The sequence below is a fragment of the Phoca vitulina genome, unplaced genomic scaffold (assembly GCF_004348235.1).
Source record: "Phoca vitulina isolate PV1807 unplaced genomic scaffold, GSC_HSeal_1.0 scaffold2, whole genome shotgun sequence".
In the NCBI taxonomy this organism is placed as follows: Eukaryota; Metazoa; Chordata; class Mammalia; order Carnivora; family Phocidae; genus Phoca; species Phoca vitulina.
This window is the reverse complement of record NW_022589705.1, coordinates 76,097,641-76,115,393: the sequence shown is the minus strand read 5'-3', so window position 1 is coordinate 76,115,393 and position 17,753 is coordinate 76,097,641. Positions and strand designations below refer to the sequence as shown.

The window sequence follows — 17,753 nt, the reverse complement described above, 5'->3', positions numbered from 1 at the left end:
CCTCCCTCCCCTCTACTATTTTTCAAATTTTCAAAGTCTTCTTTCATTAACATTCCCATTTCCTCCTCCTTTCTGATTTGCATTTCTTATACTTACAAAGATAACATGGGATAGAACACTCAACTTCTATTTCCCAAACAGGCCCACACTTTCCTGCCTCCCTACCTTTACTTCCTATAGTCCCTTCTAGATTGCCCTTTCCCCAACTCTGCATGTCTAGGTCCTACTTATCCTTCAAGTTCTAGACTCAAGAACAGTGGTCGGCAAACTTTCTCTGTAAGGAACCAGATAGCAAATATTTTAGACTTTGCTGGATATACTTTCTCTGTTGTAACAATTCAGCTCTGCTGTTGTAGCAGGACAGCAATCACGGGTAATACACACATGAATAAGCGCGGCTGTGCTCCAATAAAACTTTATTTGTGGACACTGAAATTTAGATTTTATATAATTTTCACATATCATGAAGCATTCTTTTGATTCTTAAAAGAATTTTTAAATGTAAAAACCATTATTAAATAGTTTACAAAAACTGGCGATGTGATGGATTTGGCCCTTGGGATGTAGTTTGCCAACCTCTGCTCTAGAACAATGCCCCTTCCTCTCAGCAATCTATCCTGATAATCTCTACTTGCTGGTAACTCTTCCCTCTTAACTTTTAAAGTACTTACCTATAATCCTTCTATGGCATTTATCACATTTTGGTTTTTATTGTATGTTTTCTTCCTGTGCATTTCTCGTCTTTCCCAGCAGACCTTAAGCTCCTTGAAGGTAGGGCACGGACCTTATTTCTCTATGTATTACCTCCCAGCCCACAGTGCTTTGCAACGAGCAGGCATTCGAACATAGAATGGATAAATATTTAAGTCTCGGGTGGTTCACAGTTGTTTCCACTGTGCAAGCCCACTTCTCTCATGAGATAGTACCTCAGGAACAGGATGCTTGTTATAAGTATAGATTTCAGAAAGAGATTTTTGAGAGCTTTATAGAGAAGACAGAGAAAGATAGGCAAATGTCAGTTCATTTAGGAGTTATTGGACAACAAGTACTTGAACAAAGAATGCATATTATCACCAACCTGCAGACAGAGCATGTGTCCTCAGTCGGGTCCTATTCAACATTTCTATCAGCACATTGGTTAAAGACAAAGAGAACATGCTATATGATTTACAGATGGCAAAGTCAAGCAGAGGAGTTAATACAAAGAATCACAAAATCCAGATCTAAAACATTTCTGCCCCCTCACTGATTCTCTCTGTGTCTCTGTTTTCCTATCTTTAAAATGGGGATGATAAAAGTCCCTTCTACCTCATAGGGTTACTGTCAGGACTAAATGAGGAAATACACATAAAGCCTGGCAGAGAGGGCTTAGTAAATATTAGCTATTAACTATTTTCTTGCTGGGCAGGAACTACCAGCTGAATTCACAAGATAACATTTAATAGGCATAATTAACTATATATTTTGGCTCAAAATATAAATTGTACAAGTTTGAGACTGTGGAGACCTGGAATGATAGCAGTCCATGTTAAAAGAAACCTTAAAAACAAAATAAAAAATAAACCCCAAACCCAGCCCTCTGGGATTCAGGTGACAGTGCTCTATGAGCCAACGGTGTCATTCCCCTGGCTGGGAGGAGCTACTGCGGGGCTCTGGGTGCATCATGTGATGCAGGAAGGTGAGGGAGTTACGCTCGGAGCCAGAGTCAGGGCACTGCCCTTCATAGCAGTGTGACCTGGACCCTCTATGGGCTTTTATTCCCTCCTCCGAATCATGGGGACAATAATATTTCTCTCTCAGGGTTATCATGAACGAGGGAAGGAAAACTTAGAACAGTACTTGGCACCTAGTAGGTGTGCAGACAAATCTCAGTTCCTCCCTACCATACCATGCAGATCTGTGAAACAGTCCTGCCCCCTGAAGGGCGTATGAAGCTATGTCCAGGTGCCAACCAATGGTGGCCAGTGGCTTTTTATATTTGGAATGACTGTGCTTAATTTGGGGGCTCATACTTGGGGAGAATTAATGCAAAGGTGGAATGTGGCTAAACAAGAATGACCAGATGGTGGTGGGAATGGGAGGTCTTGACATGGGATGGGTTAAAAAAAAAAAAGTTCTCAGATATGCAGCCTGGAGATTTTCCCTTTTTTAATGGGAAGGAGAGGAAAGAGACACGGTAACTGTCTACGAAGGCGACAGGAGATGGACTGTTACAATTCCCAAGACGTTCACAGCCAGTGATGGGAGTTCCAGGAGAGCTGGTTTGGGCTTAATTTGAAGAGCAACTTTCTGATAATTAGAGCAACTCCACTGTGGAATGGGCTGCTTTTCAAACTGGTGAATCCCTTCTTATTGCAAGTGTGCCAAGAGAACGGATGGCCTCCTTCCTGTCTTTTAAATTTCCTGATGTTCTTTCTCCACATTCTTTTGCTTTCCTTTTCCTTGATCCCATCCTCTATTCCTTACAGGACACTGATAGCCCTTTCCCCTACTTTGTCCCCAAGTGCTTGTCTTCTCATTTCTCCTTCTTGAGTTTCCAAACTCTTTGTCTCTCCACTCTCCCCACCCCAACTCCAGCACATACTTAGTCCGATGACTGGAACTGCCTCCCTGACTTGTAGGTGGCCCACAGCTCAGAATGTCACAGATCTGGGCCAAGATTGCGCACCAGCAGAGAGGGGACCCAGAGGTCATGCTGTGACTCTCCCAACAGGGTAGAGGGGTCCAGCAGCGTGTCCTGAAACCCAGTCATGGAGAAGGCCATTTGTCACTGGGCACTCACAGACAGACAGCTGGGGATCCCGGAGCTGAGCAGTTCTTTCAAAAACGCTTTCCATGAGCTGAACTCATTCTGAATCCCCTTCTGGCTCCCCCTAGGCATTTGCTGTATCTTTGATCTATGGCAGCTGTTTGTCATATTTCCAATTTCAAGAACTCCTTCTCGGAGCAAGCGAAGCAGAGAATTGAGACAACTGGAAACCTGCCTGAACTCTCAACTTGGCGTATGGATATGCAGATACACCTGACAGCAATGACATGTAGGCCTCAGAGTCTGGATCTAGAACTTTCAACTCTCCTTTTCTTTCTCTCTCCTTTTCTATCTTCTGAGTCCCCTTTCTTTCCCTTTGGTTCATCTTCCAGTCCTCCTCCCCCTACCCCCAGCCCCATTTCCACCCACCCAGCTTCCTTGTTGCCTCGTGGGCCTGCGGTGGTTTACCCGCCCAAGTGAAACGTGCCAGGGCATGGCCAGGAAGGCCAACTCGCTCCCCTCCCTCAAGGGTCCCACTCCACTTCATACCGTGAGCTGGGGGCTGCTGGACGTTAGGGCTCTTGGGGACGGGCAGGCCTCCAGGCATGGCAGTGACGATGGCCTGTTGGTGGGGTGATGGGCCAGACCGAGTCTCGGGCACACTCTTCTCCCCAGGTACTGCTTCCTTCCAGTCATCCTCGGCGCACTGCTGGGGCTATGAAGGGACAGGACAGGGATCATCTGCTCACACATTGCCTCTACATCCTCGGATACTTCCCGTTTCCGAGGAGTTTGGGTGGCCGGCAAGGACGTTAAGGTTCAGCCAGCCCCAAATTAGGGAGGGGCCCCTGGGCTTTCTTGGATCACCCAGACAGGACTTCGACAAAAACACTTCCACGCGGGCGCTGTGGCGCTGACGGAGCTGCGTCCTCCCGTCTGTTCCCTGGACCTTGGCACTGGCTTACTCACCACTGGTGAGGCGGGCTGCAGTTGTAGGATGACAGCCGAAGCGTGCTGGAACCTGCGCTGAGGGGTGTGGGCCAGGCCCTCAGGGTATCCATTATGAGGCCCAGTGTCTGGCGTGGGAGGGTGACAGTGCTGGGTGCCGCCAGCCTTGTGCAGACTGGTCGCGGGGCACTGGAGAGGCAGGGCGGGTGTAACTGGGCCTAGGGGCATGGCGTGGGCTTCGGGGCTGGGCTGCAGGGTCAGGCCGGGAGGGGCCGCGGCGGGCTGGGGGTGGGGCTGGGCTTGGAGCGCGGGCCGGGCCTGCGGCGGCGGCGGCGGCGGCGGCGGCGGCGGCGCTGGCGGCTGGGGCTGCTGCTGGAGCACAAACTGGGGCTGCAGGTGCTTTGAGGGCGGCTGCGAGAGGAGCTGGTGCGGTTGCAGCTGAGCATAGGCTGAAGGGGGGGACAGACCAGGTCAGGGGGCACAGCTTGACCTCATCTTCTGCCGTGGCCCCCACTCTGCCCCTCCCACCTCCGTATCACGACGGCTTCCCAGACTCAAGGTCTCGGGCTTTGATCTTTGAGCTTTCACCTAGAGCCTGGCCTGGCCTGGCCACTGCCACGGCCCAACTCTCTGTTTCCTTGCCTTCCTCCTGTGCTGAAGCCTAGTTCCCTCGGGCTGCCCCTCAAAACCCAGTGCAAGACTCACCTCCTCTGGGAGGCCTTCTTGGACCAGGCCAGCTCTTCAGATTCTACAGCGTGCCATGTTCTCTGTCCCCTCCGTGCCCTTCCCTCGCTTTTCTCTGAGCCTGCAATCGGTGGGGCCTCCCTCCGCCCAACCCAACCGTAGCTCTGCTCAGGCTGGGCCTCCTCCAGGGAGAGTGGATTGCACACGGGGCCCCGGACTCTGTTACATACACAGGGCCCTCCTGCTAGCTGCTAAACCTCTCTGGGCCTAGGCTTCCTCCTCTGAAAGTTGAAAATAAAAACAGTTCCCGCCCAGAGAGTTGTTGTAGGGATGAAATGAGAAAAAGCTGTGCGAATAAAAAGAGAAAAAAAGTGACACAATGTGCATAGCATGGTGCCTGGCAGACAGTCATGCTCAATCATTTTTAGCTACAATTAGAGTGATGATTTCAATCTCGGTTTAGGTTCTCAAAGTATGCTGGACTGACATCTACCATAAGAACGTGTATCACAGTGCACTGTAATTGTTTCTTAGCTGCCTTCCCTTCAAGATCATGAACCCCTTGTGGTCAGAAACTATCCTGGATCTCTTTATCCAGAACTGGGCCTAATGCCTTACATCGGATGGGTGCTAAAGACATAAACTTCTTGTCCTGAACTGGAATTCATTTGTTGCTACATGCCGCTAGCCTTTTCTTCTCCCATTTTACCCAGGCCGACTCTTTGAGGTGAGGATTCTTATACTTTTTTAGTAATCCGTTCAGTGTCTCGCTCATGCCTCGTATATAGTAGGGATTCAGAGATTCAGCTCAGAGATTGATTGTCCTTATTCCTCACCCTGCCTAGTGGCATCCAGGCCAGCTTTGCCATGAGGGCAGCTCCTCCGAATCTGTCCTGCCTGACGGAGGCCCTCCACCTCCCACAGCTGGGGAGCCACCGCAGAGAGGCTGTGCCTTGCAAATGCAGAGGGTCACAGCTGGAAGCTCACAAATGGATTTTTACAACCAAAGCCTCCCAGCCAATAAGAATACAGGCAAATTTTGGATCCTGAGCTAACATTTTAAAAGAATCCTGTGATCCTGACAGGTGCAAAGCAAGCAGATTTCAAACTGAATTGGGGAGGGGGGCTTCTTTCTTAAATTTCGTCTATTTACACATCCATTTCCAACTATCTCATCACAGCCCAACACAAAGTTCCAAGCAGAAGGCCAATCGGAATGGAAAGGAAAGGAAAGAAAGGAAAGAAGAGGTGTTAAGGGAAAACAACACGGTCCCTGGTGACTGACCACTGTAGGCAGAGAGAGGGAAAAGGGGTTTTAGAGAAATGCGCTGGGTCTGAGGTGATGGTAGGTAACATCCAAACGGAAATTGCCAGTAGGCATTTAGTGACTATAAATTGCCCCTGCCTCCAACTTAAGCCTTGTCTTCCAATTCCACATTAAATAGCTCAAAACTTAATCAGGCAAAGATTGTTAATCAGGCAAACTAGACAAACAGGACTTTTTGAGATGACTGTTGAGAAGGCACCTGGGAGATCCCGCAGACGCCATGCAGTGCCCCGTTAGGCTCGAGCGGCCACGAAGACCTGCAGAAGGATGGGCACTGTCACTGAGAACTCAAGCAACCTTTCTGTCTCTCAGTCCAAAGTCACAAAGTCCTGCCCCGGGAACAGTCGTTCCAGGGGCTGCCCGTCTGAGGTGAGCGCGGGTGCAGGTGCGGGGCAGGGAGCTGGGCATCTGCGGCATGTCCCACCACTCCCGGGTTGTGCTGTGGCCGGAGGCGGGTCCTGCTCCTTCTCAGCGATTCAGAGTTTTCTCTGAAACAGGAGGTTTGGGTGAGATGAGCACAGGAGTCTCTCTCAGCTCTAATCTGATGGGGGTGGCTATCATAGGAAAGTAGTGTAAAATTCAGGATGTATAAGGTGGTAAAAAGAAGGTCAGAGAGGAAAACGGTTCTAAGTCTCCAGCGCATAGAGTACAGTTAGGGACAATACACGTTTGCTTGCCAAGATTGGGAAAGCAACTGCTGGGCCGATCTCCCAGGGCGTCCCTGTCTATCCCACTATCCCACTCTCTCCCCTCTGTGCTGCTCGTGGAAAACCGGAGGCATTGTTTCAGAACAGATGATGCTAGTCTATGCCATGCTGGAAGCAAAGCTCATGAAGCCTTAGATAAGTTCATAGATCAAAGACTCAAGGTATTTTGGGGGAGTGTACATCCGTAACCTTTTGAGGTTAATAAAAAGCAAAGACCACAATTTAACTCCAGCATTATCCTGGGTCAAAAGTCCTTTTATTTAAAGTATTGCAATAACTTTCTAATTGGTCTTTCTGATTCCGTTTTCTTCTCTCTATAATCCATCTTATAGATTGCACATTAATCTTTCTTTTGCAAGTTAATCTTCCTAGGGCACAGATCTGACCCCTGATAAAAAGCCATCAGGGATCCTTCTATGTCTGCTGTGTAAAGCCCCTGGCATTCAAGATCTCTTTGCAACCTTTTAATTTTTATTATTGCTTTGATCTGAGAATCTACTACTCACTGTCCTCCGTACAGAGTTCATGCCTTGTCTCATCCTGCCCAGAGTGCCACACAAATCAAATTCTTTCCCTGCCCTTACAGCCGAGGAGACCCTTCCCTTTGAGCTACACCAAGGTCTCTCTGCACCGCCCTCAGAGATGCAGTGTGTCCAGTGGTCAAGTGTAAGCTCTAGAGTCAAAGTGCTTGGATTTGAATCTTAGCTCGGCCACTTACTAGCAGTGTGCTGCTGGGCAAGTTACTTGACCTCTCTGTACCTCTGTGTCATCATCTTTAAAAGGGGTAACGATGATACCTATTTCATGGTTATTTTAGTAAAAGACTTATCTCCTTTAGTAGGCAGAATTTATGGGATTCATTTATTTCATCCAAAGAACCTTGAATTTAGTGGATGCTCAATGAGTATTGGGGAATGAATGAATGAAAGAATGAACGAACGAACGAATGCCAACATTGTGGGACTCCAGCTTGTTTGTCCCACAAAACCTTTCCTCTTTAGAGCCAGAACACGGATGAGAGGGATATAAGCCCACAGATCATTTTGGTTTAAGCAGCATTCTGGTTTACGGAAGACCCTCCTCCTGTTCAACCCCTGCTCACTACCTTCCTGCACTCACTTTCAACCCACCCCAACTGCTCTACTCGCTGTGCATGAAACGTCATATCCCACTGTGCCTGTCTGGCTTTGATTTCGGTGCTTCCCCTTTCTGGAATGCCCTCCTTCTGCTTCAGTGATCCAAAGGCTTAAGCTTCTTTGGCTCAGGCTCAGCTCCTGTTGTCTCCCTCTTTGCCTTAACTCTAAATTATGGGTTTTCCCGCAGAATTCCTGAAGGTTTCTGTTTCTTTGATTCATTTGTGATTTAACATGTGCTATCTTGTATATGTATTTCACTGATACTTAAAAATTGATTCTTTTACTCCCTCCCACCCCCCGTTTTAACATAACATCCTCTGAACTGGGCTTCATATTGCAGTTGCTGTCAGTTCAACTGGTGGTGCTTTTCCTCCTTAGAGTTTAATACAATAATGGTGCATCTTGCAATCAGTGGTGTCCTAGATGAACTCAAACGGGAATGCTTTTATTCTTGTGTATGTTTCCTATCTTTCCAACTATCCTTTTTCAGTCAAAGGCATGTTCTATGATGCTTTTTAATTTTTTCTTAATTTAAAAGATATGCTTTAATTTAGCTGGAAAGTTTTTATGTCTCCTTCACCTTCCACGTTGTCCAACATGATACTCTACATGCTTGCAGATGCTTAGTAAATGTCTGCTGCTGATCATGGTAAGATCCATGAATGCTTCTCCCTCTGCCATGCCCTCCACCTCAGTTTGGGGTAGTAAAGGGCCTTTCTGATTGCAGCCATGATACCAGAGCAGGCCATGCCCGTCTTCCCCACAGGTAGGATGGGGCATATCAGTTTATGAAATGTTAATGCACAGAAATCTCTTTTTTTTTTTTTTTAAAGATTTTATTTATTTATTTGAGAGAGAGAGAACGAGAGACAGAGAGCATGAGAAGGAGGAGGGTCAGAGGGAGAAGCAGACTCCCTGCCGAGCAGGGAGCCCGATGCGGGACTCGATCCCGGGACTCCAGGATCATGACCTGAGCCGAAGGCAGTCGCTTAACCAACTGAGCCACCCAGGCGCCCCTCTTTTTTCTTTTTCTTAATTTTTTTCTAATGCCCAGCAGCTTCATTTTTTCCCCTGCACCCACTTTGGCTCCCCCATCCCCTCCTGCTGTAGAGTCCATTGCTTCTAAGGAACAGAGGGTTGCTTCCACGGGACCTCAACCCTGAAAGGCCCCATCAGCCCTTTCTGTTATGGAGCAGGGGAGGGGCAGGGCCAGGACCTCCACAGATTAGATCCTAGCAAGAAAAGAGAGACTCTAGGCAATGCTCATCTTCCTGTCTGGTGCTCTAACCTTGAACGGCCTCCTTAGAATCTCAAGAGGCCAATTCACTGCTCCCAAACCAGTTGGTTGTTAGCAACAAGAGGATTAAGGTCCCCCAGGCAGGAGGGATTACTGGCACGCCCCCTTCACTGCATCCACTGTCAGAACTTATCAATAATTAATCTCTATTGATCTCAAGGCTTCAAGTATGCAGGAAACAGCTCACTGCCCCAGACAGGCTGAGACTCTTGTCCCAAAATACACCAGAGCTGTCAGCATCTTCCTCACGGGTCTAGGCTTGCGTGTACACTTATTTTTCTAGACTCTGCTATAATGGACTAGAGTTACTAGAGTTACCTGGTCTCCGGGTGAGGGGGGATGCCTGTGAGAGAGGATGGCATAACTCTTTACTGCCCACTACTCTTCAAGGCTTAGCAAGTGAAGAGGTACTTTTAACCATTCATTCACTCAACAAACATTAGCAAGCACCCACTATAAACCAAGTACTATGTTTGGTGCTGGCTAAAACATGGTCCCTAGAACAGATTATAGTCTAGTAAAAGAGACGTTTACTCTTGGCCGTTCTTGGTAAATGTTGCAATAGGAGATAAGCCCCGAATAGTGAGAACACAGAAAAAGGGATTCAGCTTGAGAAGAGCAGAGAAGGCTTCCCAGAGGAAGCGTTTACCATGACGCAGAGTTAGGAGGATGACAGAAGGAATAGCACGTGGGAAGACCCGGAGACCTAAAATGCCACAGTGCATTCAGAAAGCTGTAGGGCATCCTGTACAGCCAGGCCCAGAGTGTCTACAGCAGAGGAGCCGGACAAGGAGGCAGCTTTGGGATGGGCCTGAATTACGCTGGCATCCACAAGAGGCTGCTCTTCTCTGAAGAGGTCTCGTGGGATCAGGCCTTGGGAGTGACTGAGATTGAGGCTGACTCTAGAGGTCAGAGCCCCACATACACACAAATAGACAGGGAAGCTCCTTTTAGAAAAACCTAAAGCAATAGCCACATGAATTTTCCATGATGCAGTTCCTCTGTGCTGAGGGCTAAGGGTTTGAAGGGGAAGTGGAGCTAAGGGAAGTTTCCCTGTAAGAAGATACTAGGTTATAACAACAGGCTTGCCAACTGCAGGGGCATGCCATGGTGGTCTGCCTATGCCTTCATGTCTCTGGGCCTGCGCTGCAGCCATCTGGCAAAACTAGCAAATATCCTCTGTGAGCAGAATTCCTTAATAAGGCAGCTTGGAGCATTCAAAAAGAAACTGGCCTGGTGCCTGGGTGGCTCAGTTGGTTAAGCGACTGCCTTGGGCTCACGGCTCAGGTGATGATCCTGGAGTCCTGGGATCGAGTCCCACATCTGGCTCCCTGCTCAGCAGGGAGTCTGCTTCTCCCTCTGACCTTCCCCCCTCTCATGCTCTCTCTCTCTTAATAAATAAATAAATAAATAAATAAATAAATAAATAAATAAATCTTAAAAAAAAAAAGAAACTGGCTTCTGCATGTCTGCCCCCACCCCACCTTGGCAGAGAGATGGCGGTACAGCGTAAGTGGCTAAAGGCATGGGTTTTAGAGCCAGATCTGGGTTTGGAGCTTGGTTCTGCTACCTATCGACTGTGCAACCTTAGACAAATTGCTTACCTTCCCTGAATCTTGATTTCCTGTTCTAGAAATGGTCATATGCACCACATAGAGTAGCTGTTAGCATCACATGGAATATGAAGTTTAAATCATGAAAAGGTTCACTGGCTTTGCTCGTACCTAGGAGATGCTCATCAAATGAAGCTATTCTTAAAATACATCAGCTATTTGCATGTTGCTTTGAACTTCTCAAAGCATTTTTATAATTTGAATCCCATTTATGCATAACAGTAAGCCGATGAGGCAAGTGGGCAGTGCTCCCATTTTATAAGCAAGAGCTGAGAGTAGTTTCCAGTTGACTGCGACAATGTGGTGCACTAAGGGAAAATCGACTCTACTTGACAGATGAGACACAGTGCCTTGCATGTCACCAACACTCAAAAAATGCTGATGGGCAAGTGAATAATAAAAGCCAGTGAGCACAAAGTAAAATGGCAAGCCTTGGGATATGAGCTGGAGGCTGTTCCGACCTTTGCAGGTCATCTTGGAGGGAAGGCCAAGGAAGAGGGAGTATTTTGCCAGAAGGCAGGGAGGTAAAAGGTATGTGACGGGTCCAGTAAGTCACAAAGGGGTAGGAGTGGGGGGAGAGGAGGCAGAAGATCTGTCCCAGGAAGCCATGAGCAATTCCAGTGGCTCAGTGGGCAATTTGGGGAGAGTCTTGCAGCCCCCTGCCCCTCCTGGAGTCAGTCAGTCTTATCAGAAGTCATGAACATGCTATTTATTGAGTCCCTCCTACAGGCCAGGCATTGCAGCCGGTAAAGTAGGAAATAAAGATACAGTGAAGGGTTCTAAACAAGAAAGAAATCACAGTCTCTGAGGAAGATGACTCTAGCAGCTGTGAGTGGGAATTCCTGGCCATCAGTTAAGCCTCTTACAGTCAGCAGGCTTGGAGGAAGGCAGGGAGCCAACACAGAGGAAGGATCATCGGAGCTTGGCGATGAGCCGGGTGGTGATGGAAGAGGGGACTCAGGAGGGAAAGGGAGCTGTTGGTGTTGCGAGCCTACTCTGTGCCAGTCACCTCTGCACCACCGCACTCATCTTTACAGCCTGTGGGAAGTACAATCATCTTAGTTTTATAGGTGAGGAAATTGAGGTTTACAGAGATTAAGTAACTTGGTGATGGTCATAAAACTAGTAAGTAGGGAAGCTGGGGTCTGCAACCAGATCTAACTCTGAAGCCCAGGCTTTTCCCATTATAACACTCTGCCTCTGCGGTAAAGGAAAATGAAGTCAAAATAACCCTGAGATTGAGAGCCTGGGGTATAAGAGTGGCTCACGACTGCGAGCAGTGGCCAGGAAACTGCGGATGGGTATTCTTCCCTAGAGGAACACAGCCAGGTTTTTGTTTTTATTTTGTTTATGAATTCTGTAGATTTTAAAAATGTGAATGCAGGGGCACCTAGGTGGCTCAGTCAGTTAAGCGTCTGCCTTCAGCTCAGATCATGATCTCAGGGTCCTGGGATCCAGCCCCATGTTGGGCTCCCTGCTCAGTGGGGAGTCTGCTTCTCCCTCTCCCTCTGACCTTCCCTCCTGCTCGTGCTCTCGCTGGCTCTCTCTCTCTCTCTCTCTCAAATGAATAAATTAAAAATCTTTAAAAAAATATGTGTGCAGGTGGGGTGATATCCTAGGGGGAATATTCTGTAGACAGGAAATCTATAGGGAAGGGGAATGAAGACAGGGGTGAACACATCTTGAGAAGTCATCTGCAGACAGGTGGCAGGTGTCTGAAATGTAAGAACAGATAAGCTCCTTTAGGGGGTAAGTGTTGGAGTAAAACACCAGAAGGACAGGACTGAGTCTTTTGGGAGTCCCACAGCTAATGGCAGTGGGGCAAGGGGGAAGGAGGGAGGAGCAGGTCCCACCTACACGCACAGAAGGTCACATGCACACGCGGCCATTCTGGGTGTAGGTACCTCCCAGTGCCGGCTGAGATCATCCTCCTTCTGTTCTGTTCCTGAAACTTACTCATTTTTCAGGCACAACTCAGATTTCCACAACCCCAATTAGAATTTAAACTCTTGTTCGTCTCTGTTACTCCCACATGGTTAGCATTATGTTTGGCACATAATAGGTGCTAAATGAGTATTTACTGAGCTGAACTAAACAATTAAAGAGACAGAGAAAAACTATTTGGGGACGACAGTTAATTAGTCTTTCTGAGTCATATTTTCTTCATTTGGGGGAATGGAATAACCATTGTTAGGATTAAGTGAGACATGTAGGTAAGATATGTGGGTATTTAGTACAGTGCCTGCGACATGGTTGTTTATTAACTGGTAATTATTATTATTGGCTGGCAATGACCCGTGGAGGTAATATAATAGGAGCGTAGGGTGAAGGATTTCAGGAAAGAAGGCTCAACAGTTCCAAGGCCCTTTGTATATCACCGTTGTACCCCCTTCTTCTGTCTCTGTCACACACACACACACACACACACACGCATGTGTATACACCCATGACGTGTTAAGCAAAATATAAACTCCTCCACTGATATCCTCTAGCCCTTTCCCCCCTGATATAAAGAGGAACTTCTTAGTAATCTAAATTCGGTCCTACAGTGGATAGTTGAAATGGCCTTCATGGCTGGTTGCATGATTTTAACATCAAAATTGTTGGGAATTTTGACTCCAGCGAGATCAGGAGCCCACTTGCATGTTTTGTTTTTATTGGATTCTCTAAGTACAGTTGTCTCTCTCGCAGCTTGGAAGCTGCTCTGGGAGAGCAACGTGGTACCCGAGAGTCCTAGAATCAGCAAGCACCACGTTGTTGGGCCAATCTCAGACAGAAATCACTATTCCCTGACACAAACCCCTCTCTGTGATCAAACAAAGCTGCTATGTGGCAGGCCTTCCCAGCAGAGAGTTTTCTCTCCTCTGATGAGACCTGAGAAGGGATGAGGAGACGGAACAAAGACTTGGCATCCGGACCATGATTGTGTGGGAAGGGCCTAGAATTTTCAGTGACCTGACAGTTTCTTCTTTCCACAGCATCAACCTCCTGGTCAGCAACTCGCTCCTCACCTTTGGGCCTGAGTGTGCAGCCAAGGCCCTGAGTTTATCCCCTAGAACGAGGACTCCAAGAACCAAGCCTCCTGTGGGCAGCTGTGGCCCAGCCCCCTTAGGACTCGGTTTCCCTGGAGGCTAGGCCCATGGGAACTTGCTGTCCGCCCCTCTTGTGCCCTCCCTGGTTCTGTCCTTGAATTTCCTTCCGAGAAGCCCAACCTCTTAGGCTCTGCTCTCTGCCCCTTACTCCCCTCCCCCACCTACCAACCCACCCCTTTCCAGGGCATAAGGGACCTTTTCTATTTGCAGATCCTAAAGAAGCCGGTTGCCAAGGTGACAGGAGCAGGAACAGCAGGGAGCTCGCCACAGGGGAGGGGCTTTGCCCCCAAACAGCTGTCAGTGGGAGCAGTCCCAGCTGGGACTACAGCATTTGCCTGTTCTGGGAGGACATGGCCCCCAGGGGGACACATTCCTCTCCACTATGATCCCCCACTGCCCCCCACCGCAGGTCTCCACTGGTTACTCTCCCTGGGGGCAACCAGCCAGCCAGCTTGAAAATGCTCCAATAACCAACAAAACCCACCGCCTTCCTTCTCTCTCTCTCTCTCTCTCTCTCTCTCTCACACACACACACACACACACACACACACACACTCTCCCATGCGCATGCCCACATGCTCTGATCCCTCTGTTCATTCACAGTGGGTTGGCTGGGCAGGAAGCCAAAAGTTACCTCTGCCTGAGGACCCGGGAGCCCAGCGCAGGTGCTGTTCCAGGCTGCCCCCAGCAGGGCATAAGGATTATTTCTGTCTTTTTTTGTTCCAGAGGCCCTGAGAGGATCTGCAGCATCCTAATCCTCCCCACTGCCTTCCATCTGGGAGGTAGGGGTGGGGGAGTGGAACCACTGGCTTACAGAGAGGAAGGGGTAGAAGAAGAAGGAAGGAAGAACGGGAGGGGATGGTAGGAGGCAGGAACCATGCAAGGCTCACTGATTTGCATGATCTAGATGCAGCTCACAGCTGCTCCACGGAAAGTTCTGTGGGACCACTGGTCTCTGTATTGCATAGAGCCACATACTACTAGTCCCAGGCCATGCCTGGGGCCCTGGACCTCAGCCTGTAACTCACAGGTGTTCACTTTTATAAGATTCAAGAGAAGAGAGCCCTCCACTAGATTCTGTAAACTGCAGAACTTAGAACCATCAGGCTCTTTGACTTTGGGTCGCAAACAGGAAAGGCCTAGGAAAGACCCAAATTACTGTAAGAAATGAGAGAGGCAAATACAGCTTAATAACTAAGAACACGGAATCTGACTCAGCCAGACACGGAACTGGTTCCCAGTTCTGCCACACTTATGTGACCCTGAGTGACATACGTAGTAAGTTACTTGGGTAACCTCTCTGAGCTTTCATCTTCTCGTCTGCAAAATGGATAAACACACCTACCTTACAAGGTTCTTTCAAAGGTTAAAAGGGGTGGTGTGCATAAAAATGCCTAGCATATGATCTAGATTACAGTAGATGTTTTATCAGTGCCCAGTTTTCTCGAGACCCCAGGGCTGCCTAGCATGTTTAGGAAGAACTCGAGAACTGGTCTTTCTTTTGAAGGGTCCTTTGAATCTGGGGGGCTGGCTTCGATCTAGGGAGAGGCTACATCTTGGCTTGGACGGGATGGTTTTCAGGAAGTAGGGTTTGTAGGGTTTGTAGCTTGAATGAGAAGGTAGAAGTGCTAATTTGGGGTCTCACTCTCGTCCACGCTGCCGTCAACTCACTGTAAGATCCCCAGCCTTAACCCTTTTGAGCCTAGTTTCTTTCCATAGGAAGAGGCTGGACTAATCTCTGAAGAAAGCAATCCTGGACAGTGAGAAACATCTGGAACCACAGGGCAGTGAGGACTCTGTAGGGAGCTGCCTTAGCTCAGCAGTGACTGTCCAAAGGCAGAGAATCACCAACCCTTTGTCCTTAAAACCTCAAGAAGGTAAATAAAAGACTGTAGCATAGATTCTTCCTTGCTCACTATTATGACACTTGACTTGTGCTTTCCCCTGTCTTGAACATCTTCCCCCACTTTGTCTGGTGGGTAAACTACTCATGTTTTGAGACTCACGTGCCATTTCCTCTGAGGGAAAATATCTCTGACCCAAGCTCCTGGCACTGAGTTGGCCGCCTGTGCCCACACTTACCTTGGACTTACTTCTCTAATAAAATCTATGAAATTGAATGGATTTGCTTATATGTCCAGCTCCCTCCTTTTGACTGCACACTCATTTAGGTAAGGCATTGTATTCTGGCCCTCTCGGTTAATCTAGTAACCGGCATACAGAGGCTCTCAAGAAAAAAAAAAAGGGCAGGTTAGAATGTATGGTAAAATGGTCTGGATGAGGACAGAGGATCAGTGATGGTCTCAGGGATGTGACCAGGGTGATTCTCTCTTTAATGCAAAGCCATGTAGTCTATCGCTATATTTACTTCCATGGTCTAACAGCGAGGTCTTATTTCCTAGACTGATAAGCTGGCTTCTAAGGCTTTTTTAAAAAAAATTTTATTTATTTATCAGAGAGAGAGAGAACAAGCAGGGGAAGCGGCAGGCAGAGAGAGAAGCAGGCTCTCCACCGAGCAGGGAGCCTGACACAGGACTCGATCCCAGGACTCTGGGATCATGACCTGAGCCAAAGGCAGCCGCTTAAGCGACAGAGCCATCCAGCCGCTCCTCCTAAGGCTTTTCTAAGGAGAGACTGCCTACAACAGGCAGTGCTGGGACATTGGTAACAGGCAAGGAGAGAAGTCCAGCCTCAGGGAATGCTGAGTCAGCCCCCTCACAGAATCTGCCTCACAAGTAATCTGGTTATTATTATTATTTTTTAATCTGCTAGATTTTTTTTCTCAAGTGTCACCCTCATTGGCAAGCCTTTTTGGCTCTTCTGTCCAGAGCTAGATAGCTCCCCCGTGCCCCTGCAGTGCCCAGAGCTTGCGTGTATGAGTATCACACTGTCCCGCATTGTACTTGTCTATCTTCCCAGACGGTGCCCTCCCTGAGGGCAGAGCCCGAGTCTCATTTATCTCTGCACATCCGGAACTGGCAACAGAACTGGCATATATTAGTCAACAAATGTCTGTTGGATGATGAGAAAATCAACTTCCCACTTCCTCATCTCCCTGTGTGGTTTCGTGTGCATCTGGCCCATCCCTATCCTTTTTGCTGACCCTTAGAGCATTTCAAAATGGCCCACCTGCCAACCTCCCCTCTCTCAAGGCTAAGAGCTATGACTGTGCACTCCGAGATTCACCATTGTGCCCATCGCGAAGGACTCATTGATTCCAAATGATGTGGCTTCCTCATCTAAAGCTAGATGGAGGCGTGGTACAGAACCAGGAGCTGATGAACTGCTCAAGAGTGAAAGAGTGAAGAGAGATGCGGGGCTGGTATCTTAGCATGTCCATGGGAAAAAGGAAAGTCTGAAAGTTTCCCCCTCCCCTGTCGTCCGCCTGGGTTTTCTGGGATAGGATCCTTGTCCCTGGAGCCCTTACCTGGTGCGACGAGGGGGTGGGTGGCCACAGCGGGCGCCATCCGGCTGAGCCCAGCCCGGCCCTCCATGCTCCCCGGCACGCTGCTGTTAGCATCTCCTTTCTTGAGTGGCTCCATCACGCTGTCAGTTATGCCAGGCTTGGCACTTGCGGGGGAACCCTGAGCGGTGTTTCTGCCCTGTGATGGGGTAGGCAGAGGCTGGCTACCACCCGGCGTGGGTTTCAGGGCCAAGCTGGGCAGGACAGGCTGAGTGGGGGTAGGGCCCGAGGCTGCTGCAGTTGGTTGTTGCTGTGTTCGGAGGGTCAAGTTCTGTACCTGGAAAAGAGGGGTCTATAGGAGTCCCGAGAATGTGGGTAGGAGCAGTGGCAACACACAGCTAAGACAGGGAAGGAGTTAGGGATGGACCTAGGAATGGCTAAACAGGACAGCAGGTTGTAAAATCAGAGAGAAAAGAGAGAAAACGAGTTAGGGGCTGAAAGAGGAACCAGGAGCAGGTAGAGTTTCTAAAGGGGACAAAAGAGTGCTAGTGATTGGATCCATCAGCAGAAGAAATTGAATTCTGAGAAGGGATGACCGCCCAGGCTGGGGCGGTTGGGCTCTCCCTCCCTTCTGTTACCTCCTCTCCTCCCCCGAACTATCAGGATGGGATGCATTCCATTTAGAAAGAATTCCCAGCTACAGTGGGGCATGGGGCTTTCCACACGCAAAAAGGCCAGGGCAAAAGTGGAAGTTAATTGACCAGCACGGCCACCAGGCAAAGGATCATCTTGTCCTC

At 48.6% G+C, this 17,753-nt stretch overlaps 1 protein-coding gene across 4 annotated transcripts in view; it reads right to left on the bottom strand.

Annotated features, from left to right (window-relative positions):
• The window catches only part of PHC2 (polyhomeotic homolog 2), a 110,682-nt gene that overhangs the window by 27,675 nt on the left and 65,254 nt on the right, over positions 1–17,753 (bottom strand). For 2 of the 4 annotated variants that reach the window (XM_032388409.1, XM_032388418.1), the window contains exons 7-10: positions 16,981–17,293; positions 3,719–4,146; positions 3,299–3,464; positions 1,079–1,123 (exon numbers count right to left, since the gene is read on the bottom strand). In XM_032388409.1, the coding sequence (XP_032244300.1) occupies positions 1,079–1,123; positions 3,299–3,464; positions 3,719–4,146; positions 16,981–17,293 (952 nt within the window). The remainder of the gene's footprint in view (positions 1–1,078; positions 1,124–3,298; positions 3,465–3,718; positions 4,147–16,980; positions 17,294–17,753) is intronic. The other 2 variants (XM_032388427.1, XM_032388435.1) reach the window with 1 other exon arrangement.